Source organism: Pteropus vampyrus, unplaced genomic scaffold, assembly GCF_000151845.1.
Source record: "Pteropus vampyrus isolate Shadow unplaced genomic scaffold, Pvam_2.0 Scaffold20, whole genome shotgun sequence".
In the NCBI taxonomy this organism is placed as follows: Eukaryota; Metazoa; Chordata; class Mammalia; order Chiroptera; family Pteropodidae; genus Pteropus; species Pteropus vampyrus.
The window spans coordinates 14,010,133-14,021,943 of NW_011888801.1; the positions used below are offsets into that span (position 1 = coordinate 14,010,133).

The following is an 11,811-nucleotide window of genomic DNA, read 5'->3' on the forward strand; positions in this document are numbered from 1 at the left end:
TCAGCATTCTAGCCCCATACTGTCTCTCTGGTCTGCAGTTGTCCTCAAAGACCATGGCATGGTGCCCTTCATCAAGATCTTCCTGGACGATGAGTGGTACCGGGGAGCCTCACTCAGCATCTTGGAGCAGCTCTCAGTCATCAATGCTGAGGAGTATATGAGCATCATTGTGGGTGCTTTGTGCTCATCCACTCAAGAGGAGCTGCAGCTGAAACTGGATCTCCTGAAGGTAATGTCCTCTTTGTGATGGGCTTTCCCATGGACATGTAGCGGGTGATTGACATCAGCCCTTGCTTTCATTCACTCAGTTGGTTACTGTATTACACAGGTAGGGTAGTACCAGATGCAACAACAAATAAACCCTACTTCCTCAGTAGCCTGACACATTAGGAGTTTCTTTCTTATGTCCATACAGTCCAATCAATGATTAGAGGGGTATCATTCAGGGACAGCTGTCACCTGGGCAGCTAATCCAGCCAGTAAATAAAGGAATGAAGAGAATGGAGAATTGCACAGGGAATCCTTGTTTGGGCCTAGAAATGGCACATGTTAGCTTCTGTCCAATTTCCTTTGGGCAGAACTTTGAACAGGACTCATTTTGGATTCAAAGAGTGCCAGAAAATGTAGTCCCTGGCTGGGCACCTACTTTCCAGCAACCCTGTAAACTAAGGAAGTGGAGCCTGAATCAGTGGTGCCCAAGTAGCTGCCTTGTTTACTTGTCCAGAATTCAGTGAGCATATAGCAATTACCAGGTCTGATGCAGAATGCCTGGGACATAACATTGAGTGAGAAACAGCCCTTGTCATCTGGGAGCTGCCTTCCATGTTTGAGGAAGGTGCACAGAGAATGTTTGAGCTGGGCAAAGAAAGCAAAGGGTAATCAAAGACACTGGAACTGTGAGTGTCAGGGAGAAGTAAAACGAGGGTGCCACCTTTGGGCAACCAAGAGGTGTATATGTTTTTATTTTTGTAATATTTTTAGTAATCATCAAATTATCTTAAAACACTTGTAGATGATAATAAGTATCATTGCCACCATCCCTTCTGCATTATACTTTCACAATTTTGTTGCTGTTCCTGCCTTTTCATTCCTTTTGTCTTTGTGGGTTTATGCCTTAAAAAAATTCCTTTTCTTTTGTTATATGCTGTTTAAGAGAAGAGCAGATGTAAATTCAAATATTTCCCAGGAAGCTGACTTTGGGACCGTTCACATGTATGTGTAACATAGTCCCATATAAAATACACACTTATGTGTTGTTAACATACCACGCTTGAAAACTGGTGAATTAAAAAATAATACAAAGTTACTCTGAGTTCCGAAATTAAATCATTAACCTTACTTAGCCATGACCATCTTTGTACAAAACCATTTTAACATTTAGAGAATGGTGTTCAGTTTATTTTATCTACTTTATTGTTCTGCAGAGCCAATGTCAGACACTGACGTAGCTGTGTTACTGTCATCACATGGTCTAAACCTGCAGTGCTTGATGTGGCCAAAGCATCACGAGAAGCTCATTTAAAAGTGGCATTATGCCCATGACTATCATGTATTTATCAAATGACAAGAACCGAAACTATGATTTAATTACAGCCACCCTCCTCCCCGCAAAAACCCTGCAAAACCTGTAAAGGGATTTATATGAAATGCAAAAACAAAGTTAAATGTCTTTTGAAATACACTAGAGTCCTATGATTATGTGAAGTAAAGGGATTGAAGAAGGCATGTAAAGGAGACAGTCAGGGAGAGATATCAAGAATTAATGACAATTTATAGCTGGGAAGGACCTTAGCTTCATGTATGTGGTCCAGTCTTAATGTTCCAATGGAGACAATTCTGGAGAACTTCTAATACTAAATGGTGCAGTTGAGTTTGAACCTAAGACTAGCGACTTAAAATCCTCTTCACCATGCTGTTTGTTGCATTTTTTCCAACATGCCTATGTTCAGCTGTATTTACATTTGCCTTATTGTGATAAGAAACAAGAAAGACATGGGCCAAGGCAGTCAGGACTTTGGTTCTTTACTGGGCAAATAATTGTAATCCCCATATATTTCTGACATTTTCATATTGAAAGTCAAACAGATATACAGAGAGGAAAGTTTTGATTTTACTTTTCTTGGAGAGTATGAGTGTTTCTGTGTTCATAGAAAAGAGTGCACCACTTTGCTCACAGAAAGTTCATCTTGTTTACTCTATAGCCCAGAGGAACCTTATTGGAATGTCAGCCCTTGGGTAATAGGGCTGAATTTCCAGAATTAGCAATGTAAAGCCATTATGGTGTTTTACAGATTCAATATCATTTCCAAATCACGCTATCAAGAGAGCATGTCAGGGATAAGCAGTGTAAGCTTATTTAACAATTATACCCTGTGTTCAATGTGCTTTCTTCTCCCTGGGTGCCAAGTCACTGCTGGGTGGTCAGGAGGGTGCCTAGAGCTGCCATAACTCCCCCAGGACCATGGCTGTCAACACATTGCTGCCCCAGTGGGTAGTGGGGAGGGATGGGGCCCAGGAGTCTGTTCCAGACTCAGCCACCACTGATCCATGTGAGCGAATAGCCAACATTTGCTGCAGTCTGATGTGGGATCTGCGTTTCTTCTAAATCATCTTGGAGCTTTAGTAACAAAGATGTAAAATTAGCTCTTTCTGGTTGGATCTCCTTTTTTAGAAGTCGAGAGTGAAATTTGTCTGAAACACTGTCTGCAAAGTGGGTCAGGATGTAAGATGAGGGGAAAGTCATGGAATGGGGGAACCACAAAAACAGTACCCTCTGCCCCCCAATAAAGGTTTACCATTTCTGAAGTGCATTCACATCATGGTGTCTCCCTCACTTCCCTTTCTGAGGCAGAATCAGCCAGCTTCTCTTGAGAAAATTTCACCAGAAACACCCAATTTAGGGCAATTGTTTCCAAAATCCAGGGGCAATTCCATACCAATACAGAAGCACATGTGACTTCACCACCTAATTCTGGCAAATGATAACTGAGTTAAAGAATAATGTAAGCAAATGAATTTCCTCTCCACAGCCAGTGGGACCATGATTGGGTTATGTGCAAATTCAGATTGATTTGCTAATATACATTAAGCTGCTCAACTCTGAGCTTAATTGTATTACCTCACCCGTCTTCCAGTATGACACATGGAAAATTATGAGGAATAACAAATAATAGAATGTGAAATAAATCCTGTTAGTCCTAACATAGTTAGCGCTTTGCTGCAGACATTCATTTTATAGATTCAAGCTGGAGGAATACTAACTCAGAGACGATGACATGGTAACTGAGTTAAGGAGGAGAAAATGTGCTTAACACTGACCTTTCTTGAAATGTGTCAACCCTAGCCTGATTACTTTGACTTTATCTCATTAAATTTACTCCTTTCCAAAGACTAGCCAGCCTAGGTGATGCATTATCATGCAAAGTTGAATGACAGTAATAGAGACCCTCCTCCTAGGCCCCCAGTTCCTGACAAATCGTTTCCTGAAGTATCGCAATATTTATTTTTCTTTATGATAGAAATGTTTCTCTTTAGTTGCTATGAAATTAAGCCTTTGTAATTGGATTTCGAACTCTTTATTTTATGACTCTGCAAATATGAAATTAACCCCATCCCAAGAAATAATAGAGCAGTCTAAGTCCTAATGAGATTACCCCCATTTTAGATAATGACTCTGAATTTAATAAATCAAACTAAGCAACAATTAAGGACAGCCATCTCTTTCTCTTGCTCCCTCCCAACAGGAGGAGAAAAGAGCCATTTAGAAATTACAGGGAACAGACCCTCTGAGAGACACAGATCGTAAAGAGGATTATTATTGGGTTGCTTCTCTTTTTAAAATATCTGTTCTCAACACTTTGAATGATGGAGTCCTTTCAAGCAATATCTGTTGTCAACTTGGATAATCGGAAGGTGGTGTCTTGAGGGAAGAGGGGTTTTTAGTGGCCATCCAGAGCTCAGACAATAGTCTATAATTTGATCAGTTTTATTCTTTAATTATTCTCACTTTTTGTTATTCGTTTTGTTATGTGATAAACAGAAGTGCTTCATTCACACTATTTGTCTTAAACAACCCCTAGTGGTTTTAGGAGCCACTGAAAGCATTCGCATAAATTTGGATTGTTTAACATCCTAGAGCATAAGATTTCCTGATGTCTTCATGATTTATTTTTCATGGCATGAGTCATGTGACCAGGCACAAGGTCAGGTTCAGACAATACCGTGCATGCTATAACACACACCAGTGTTCAGCCTTGCCTGTGGATTGTCAGTTGGCAGAAAGAAAGCACAATCTCACATACTTCAAGGTTAGAGTATGTTTCTAATTACATTGAAGGAATAATATTATGAGGAGTGAGTTTCTCACACAAGGCAGGCACAGACAGCATATACCGATGGCCTTTTCTGACCCTGGTGTCCCCAGGATAGATGATAGGAGCAGGCAACTACTATCACTGTGTGATACTGCTACACAGAGAAAGATATTGCCTAGTGTAGAAAGCTCAGTGTTGCCATGCTATCGCTTTTACATTCACTGAGGATCACTAGTCTTGAGAACCTGCTTTAACAATTTAAATGCTTCTCTTTAAGGACATGTCTACAAATATTAACCTTTCCTGGTTTTGAGCCAAATTCAGAAGTAGTTAGGCCATGTTCTCATCTGGCAGGAGAAAGCAGGTGTCATTGTCTAGTCCTTAATATTTTGTTTTTGCCTCCATATTTCTGGCAGTCTGGAAAGCCCATTTCCTAAAGTATATTCCACAACTCTGATTTTATCCCTTATTAGTAAGTGGCCTTGACGTTGAGATTCTTTCAAAGAACAAAATGACAATTCAATTTCTCCATAGTCATGTCCCTGAGCTGTGGTGGGTAATCATTGATCTTACCACCATAAGTCATGCATTTTCTTTTTCTATTACCAGGAAAAATCAATTAACACATATTGGCGAGGATGAATTTTTCTAACTCACTCTGTATTATTATTTGTCCATTTTGAACATAATTGTGGACTTTGGCCTTTTGTGGATTCTCCTAGTTACTAAAATCTTTGTCTTGTTTTGTTTTTTAATTTCTCAAAATGTCATTGATGGGGCAGTGGAAACCCTTACAGCAACTCCTTGGTCATTATTTTGTCATCTTTGAGAGTCCTTGCTTGTGTGTGTTCACTCAGTCCTGGCCTAATTTGTGTTCTCCTACTCAAACATGGGATTGACTGGCCACCAAGCAGCTCAGGTTTCATGTAGAGAATATAATATTAGATAACAAAATTTGGGTATTAGGGGCACACATTATATTGTTTCAGATAAACACTAGTGTTAGGTTAGAATTGCCAGCATTTTAGCAATAGAACTGGAAAATTACCTTTCCCCCCCGCCAAAAGGTACATGACTTCATAGTTCATAGTTACCTGAAACTTGACTGAGTTTCTATTTGACTTTCTCTATATGGAAGTTTTTAAAATCTTTCCTCTTTTATTCATTTATTTTTTAAACCTGACTTACCAGTTTTCTCTTTGTCCATTAACTTTCATGCATCACGCTATAAATTGTCATCTTAAACTATGTATTTAAGACACGACATCACCCCCTCCCTCCAAAATTGGGAATTTATTTTTTTCTCTTTGAACCTTGTTTCAAGTATCCTGGAGCTGACTCTATGTCGTGCATGCGTAGACAATTGTCTTCTCTGTGTCACTAAAGCGTTAAGTATCTGAAAGGACAAAACAGTTCAAATCTCCCCCTGGAGCCAAAACCACATGGACTGGCCACACTTTAGGAAATATGCATAAAGTGCCTGGGTCTTAGATGGAGTCCCATACAGTTTTTGTGAATAGTAAGTAACTAAATATCAAAAGCTAGAGATTTTTGATATTTATCTAAAATCATCGATACATGCTCTACTTTTAAGGGTAAAGCTTTAGCTTAGAATGAGAACTTCTGAAATGCAGTACTTCCTTCCTTCCACAACATTTATTGAATACCTATTGTATACTATCCACTGGGCTCAATGAATGGCACATCTTAAGTGCTTTATAAATGTTTAATTTTAGAAGGAATGAAAAAGTTTGGCTGTTCAGTAAAAATCTCAGCAATCCGGAGAAGGTAGATTCTACTGTGTGTGTGTGTGTTATAGCCTAAACTCCACACATGGTCTCTTATATGCTATACCTATGGGTTTCCTTCCATTAAAGGTTTCTCTTCTCTACCTTGATTCCCTCACATGTTCACATCAGATTTTAGGTAGATTAATTTTACTATCTTTGCTCGTTTAATAGAAGTACCCATGCTTGCACAGAGAGAGAGAGATAAATAATAATAGCCTACTTTATATAGATTTCACTGTGAGTCTCATTTGCAATATGAGAAATGGTTTATTCCATTCACTTAGTGAATATCTATTGAGTACATGCTATATTCCACTGCGATGAGTAAGCCTCATTGCATGGTGCTCAATCTGGTGGAGGGTTGAGACAATTTTCAAGCAACTTCAATACAGTGTGATAAGAGTTTTGATCAGGGAATTAGAGGGGTTTCTGTGAGCACTCAGCCTGGAATGAGTATGAGCTAGGGGTCAGGGAAAGCTTTCTGGAGGGAGATGTATGTAAGTAAAGATATGGGACAATAAATCAAATCTATAAATTAGCATACTCTTCAAGAGCAGCCATTTGAAAGAAAACTCTGAAAGGCAACCTAAAATTAACATTAAGAGGAACAGTATTGAACTTTCAATGTTTCAGAATTGTTCTTCAGGTAGCCGGCTGTTTCTGTGGTGTTGAGCAGGGAAGAGCGCCTTCAGTGCTTTGGCAGAGATGTGCAGGAGCTCAGTGTTAAAGACCTGCCTCCTAGGCTTTACTCATTTTTTATCTCATTGGTGTTTCAGTCTCTACTCCGGATCCTGGAGAACCCCAAAGGCCGTGCTGCTTTCAGAATCTCCAGTGGGTTCAATGGGCTGCTGTCCCTGCTCTCTGATTTGGAGGGATCTCTCCAGGATCCCCCCCTGCAGATGTGGGGGGCGGTGACCCCCAGCCAGACCCTGGACCTGGTCCTGCACACCCTCTGTGCTGTGTCTGCAGCTCTGCACCTGGATCCTGTCAATGGTGACTTCTTCAGGAGAAATGGGCTCTTTGAGAAGCTGGCTGAGGACCTCTGCTCGTTAGGCTGTTTTGGGGCCCTGGAGGAAGAGGGAGCCCCTGTGAACTCCTGGGAAGACAAAAAGGCCAGGCCATTTGCTGATTTACTGAGTACGGCTTTTTCCTCTGCCAGTTCATTCCCACCCAAGATACAGAGCTGCCTCCAGATCCTCAGCTTTCTGGACAACATGGTCAGTGGCACCCTCCACCTGCGCAGGGACCTGAAGGAGTCCCTGAGGGCCAGACAAGAAGCAGTTGTGGATGCCCAGGTGGAAGAAGCTAGCAGTGACCCCAAAGGCAACTTTGAGCAGTGGCCAGATCTGGAGGAGAGGTAGAGTTCTGCTGCCTGCTTCTGCATTTGGGTCATCAGTGTATGTCTGTCTCTCATTTCCTACCTAACCATCCTACACACGTGCAGTAAGCCAGATATGCAGAAATGTCAGATGACTTTATTTTCTTTAAATCAAGTTGACTCCAAATTCCTGTACCCTGGGCATTGACAGAAAACCAGTCTGAGTTATTACAGGGGTGAGGAATGCTGTTGGGTCACTAAGAACCAGGGAAGCTTAGTGATCTTGGAAATTCAGAGCAGAACTCTGTAGGTAGATTCATATTCTCCTTTGGCATCTTTGCTGCTCCTGGGAGCCTTGATGCCTGTGCCAGGTATCCTTGGTATAGGCAGGGAGCCTTTGCCTTATCTATTCTGCTCCATCCTCCACCCCGGGGCACTGCCAGGGGATGGTAAGCCCTTTAACTTACAGGACACAAATCATAGTATCCTTCCCAATCATGGGACTCTTTCTGTTCTTTTTTACTGCTTCCACTTTCCCTAGCAAGGACAGTGGCTCCTCTTACTTCTGTAGGCCAATCTCCTCAATGAGCTCAGTCTTTCCTAAACTATTTTTTATTTTCATTCCTGTAATACAGAATTCCACTAAAACAAGAGAGCTCAAAGAACCACCCTCCAACCTTCCATGCCCCTTAGAGCTGGTGGGGAAAAATGAAAGAACAAAACAATTGGTATCTTTTTTCATTCCTCTAAAGCAACAATAACAAAACATGAATTAACATTGTCTACCACTTCTCTATGTCATCTTGCCTTTCATACTACAGAGCGCTCTTTTGAAAGATATTACACATTTTTATCCAAAGAGAGTCCCTGTTGGCCAGACTTCAATGTTAGGAGTTGGTGGGGAGGGGGTTGGATGTCAAATTAACTACTGCGATAATCATATGATTGTTTTGTTTGATTGGTTGATCTGGTAAATTAATTGGTTTTCTAATTTTGCATTCCTGCACAATTTGCTCATGATATAATTATTGCTAGATTTGATTTGCTAATTTTTTAAAAGAATTTTTGTTCATGAGAAAATTTGGCTTTTCACACTCTTTTTTTGACTATTTTTACTATAAAATTTATGCTAGCCTCATAGCATGAGTTGAGCAGTATTCCTTCTTTTGTTAACGATGTGCTAGAACTTGCCAGTAAAACCTCATGAGCCTGATGTTTTCTTGTGAGATTTATTCTTGTAAGGAGAAATTCCTGCTTATTCTTGAATCATTCTTAGTAAGATATTTTTGAAGTTTATTTTCCCATTTTATTTAAGTTTTAATTTATTGGCATAAGACTATTTACAATATCCTTTTAACTTTTTCCCCTAACATTATCATTTGTGTTCTCTCTTCTTTGTCCCCCAGAGGTTTATTACGTGTTCTATGAACCAGCTGTTAGCTTTTCCTGTCTCTCATACATAAATTTTCTTTTTTTAAATTTGTTATTATTTCCTTCTACTTTCTCCGAGTTTATTCTGATATTCTTTTTCTTAACTTAATTATTAGGAGACTAATTTTCAGTCTTTTTTTTTTAACATAAATTTCTCTGTAATGACTACTTTAGCTGTATCACACAAGTTTTTTTTTTATGTTGTACTTTTAATATAATTTAGCACTACTTCCTGATTTCCTTTATGACTTATAGTTTTACTCTTAAATCTTGCTTGAATTACAAATTTCCAGAGTTACAGAGTATTTTTGGTCACTTTTGTTATTGACTTCTAATTTTATCATCATCAGAGAAGGTGGACTGCATAGTGCTAATTTTTTTTTTAAATTCATTGAGCTTGATTTGGTGATTCAATGTGGTAAATTTTCATAAATATTCCATGTGTGTTTAAAAAGAATTCATATTTTCCATTTGTTATATTTATTGTTATATTTATATCCTTTAGATCAAATTTGTCAATTGTCATATTCAAATTTTAAGATTCTTAATTTGGTTGGCATATCGGTTACTAAGGTACGTTAAATATCTTCCATTTTAATGGTAGATTTGTCAATTTCTGTTAATTTTTGCCTTACATATATCTGAGGCTATTAGAATCACACATATTTATAATTTTTCCATCATCTAGTGGAATAAAAATTTTTATCATTATGTGATGAACTTTATGTCCAACAGCACATTATGCTATAACACTTATGTCTAATAATAATAGGGCTACACTAGCTTTTTCTGGGTTAGCACATGCCTGGAATTTTTTTATTCATTTGTTTTAAGCTGTCTGTGTCCTTAGGTTTTAGGCATTTCTCTTGTAAACAGTAAAGAGCTATTTTTGTTTTGTTTTATTTGTTTTCTAAACTAGTGTTTTTTGTTATTTTACTGTAGCATGTGCTTTGTTTACATTTTATATAATTATTAATATATTTGTAATGATATATACTTTGCTATTTTACATTTTCTATGTGTCTTACTTTCCCTTTTAACCTTTTTTTAATCCTTGCCTTTTTTGAATTGATTTTTAAAAATTTTTTTTTATCTACTAGTTTGGACTTACACTCTCTGATTAGTCTTTTAGTGGTTACCCTAAAATAATTTAACGGGCATCCTCATAATGTTTAACTAGTGTGCACTGCTACTGTTTATATTTATCTTCCTTCTAATTAACATGTAATGATCTTAGGCCCTTAATATCATTACTGTTTCCTAATATATATATTACTGTTCCCCAATATTTTAATTCTATCAGATTTTAGTTAATCTATTCAATAAGGAATTTATTATTGTTGTTTTAAACAATGTTTATTTAGATTTACCTACGTATTTTTCAATATCTGTGCTCACCATTCTTGCATTTATATCTTTCCATCTGGGATTATTTTCCTATCTGCCAGAAATATATGTGTTAGATCTTTAGTGAGGGTCTGTTTGTGACAAACTCTCTTGGTTTTTGTCCGACAGTGTCTACTTTCTTCCTAATTACTGAAAGATAGTTTTTCTGGGTATACATTTTGGTTAACAGTTATTTTCTCACAGAATGGAATGGTAGCAAAAAGCTTCCATTGTTGCCACTGGGAAATTAACTGTATTTGCATTGTTCTTCTTTTGAAGGTAGTCTGTCATTTTTCTCAGGCTGTTTTTAAGATTTTTTATGATTATCGTTCTATAGTTTTATTATAATGAGCCTTAATTTGGATTATTTAAAAAAAATTTTATTCTGCTTGAAATTCATTGGGATTCCTGAACCTAATAGTTGGTATCTTTCTTCAATTCTGGATATTCTCCTTAATTTACTACCTCTTCTCTATATTTTTTCTATTATGTTTTTCTGGAACTCCAATGATATGTGTGCTTTACTTTTTTATTCTGTCTTTTATTTTATTATGTCTTCTATTTCTCTTTCACATTTTCCACGTCTTTTCTCTGTGCTATGTTCTGTACAATTTCTTTTGATCTCTCTGCCAATTCATTTAATCTCCTATTAGCTGGGCATTTAATTCAGCTATTTAGGTTTTTGAATTTTAATTTCAGTGATCATATCTCTAGATATACTGTTTCATTCTTTTTCAAATAATTTTGATGATTTTATAGCTCTTTTCCTTGCCTGTGTTTCTCTCTTCTTTATTTCTTCAAACATGCAAATCATAATTATTTTTTTCTGTGTCTTTTGAGATTCTGATTCTCCAATCTGTTGTTTCTGTGGCTGTTACTGATGGTTCCTTGTTTTTTTATTTTTTATTTTTTATTTTGTGGTTTGTGATTTTTAACTGTGAGTCTTGCTCCACGACTTTCCTTTTTCTAGGCTACATGCAGCCCACCCTCACTCTGGACAGCTTGCTTTTCTACAGACATGAGTAAGAACTCAGTGAAGCTATAGCTACCCTTTGTGAGTCGAATCTTTCTCTTCTTGCTTTGTACTGGGGAGAATTCCCTTTTTGAAGTTTCCTAATCTCTATTCCAAGGATGTTTCCTGAGAAAGCCTCTGCCTTGGCCACTGGGACATATGCAGGTTAACTTGAGATCTCCGTGTTGAATTTTGTTCAACCTGTTCTACCAGGTCCTCTAGGAAGTGTTTGTCAGCACCAGAGACATTTAGAAGTGGTACTGGGTGATGAATAGCAAGTCATTTCTTGAAAGTCTCTGGGGCTGAAAACCAAGTACATATTTTCATTTAATTTCCTCCCAAATCTACAATATTACCAATAAAGAAATTGAGGCTGAGAAAGAATAAATAACACGGCCGATAGGTCACACATTTAGTAAGTAATAGAGCCAGGCTATGAACCCAGATTTACCTCCAAAGCCTCAGTGTGTGTGTGTGTGTGTGTGTGTGTGTGTGTGTGTGTGTGTGTGTGTGTGCGTGTATGTGTGTTATTCCTGCTTTTTCTAGATACTTCCGCAATAA

At 37.9% G+C, this 11,811-nt stretch overlaps 1 protein-coding gene across 6 annotated transcripts in view; it reads left to right on the top strand.

Moving 5' to 3' along the window:
- WDFY4 (WDFY family member 4) overlaps positions 1-11,811 on the top strand; it is a 288,917-nt gene that overhangs the window by 42,666 nt on the left and 234,440 nt on the right. For all 6 annotated transcript variants that reach the window (XM_011355393.2, XM_011355394.2, XM_011355392.1 and 3 more), the window contains exons 11-12: positions 39-229; positions 6,880-7,460. In XM_011355393.2, coding sequence (XP_011353695.1) covers positions 39-229; positions 6,880-7,460 — 772 coding nt within the window. The remainder of the gene's footprint in view (positions 1-38; positions 230-6,879; positions 7,461-11,811) is intronic.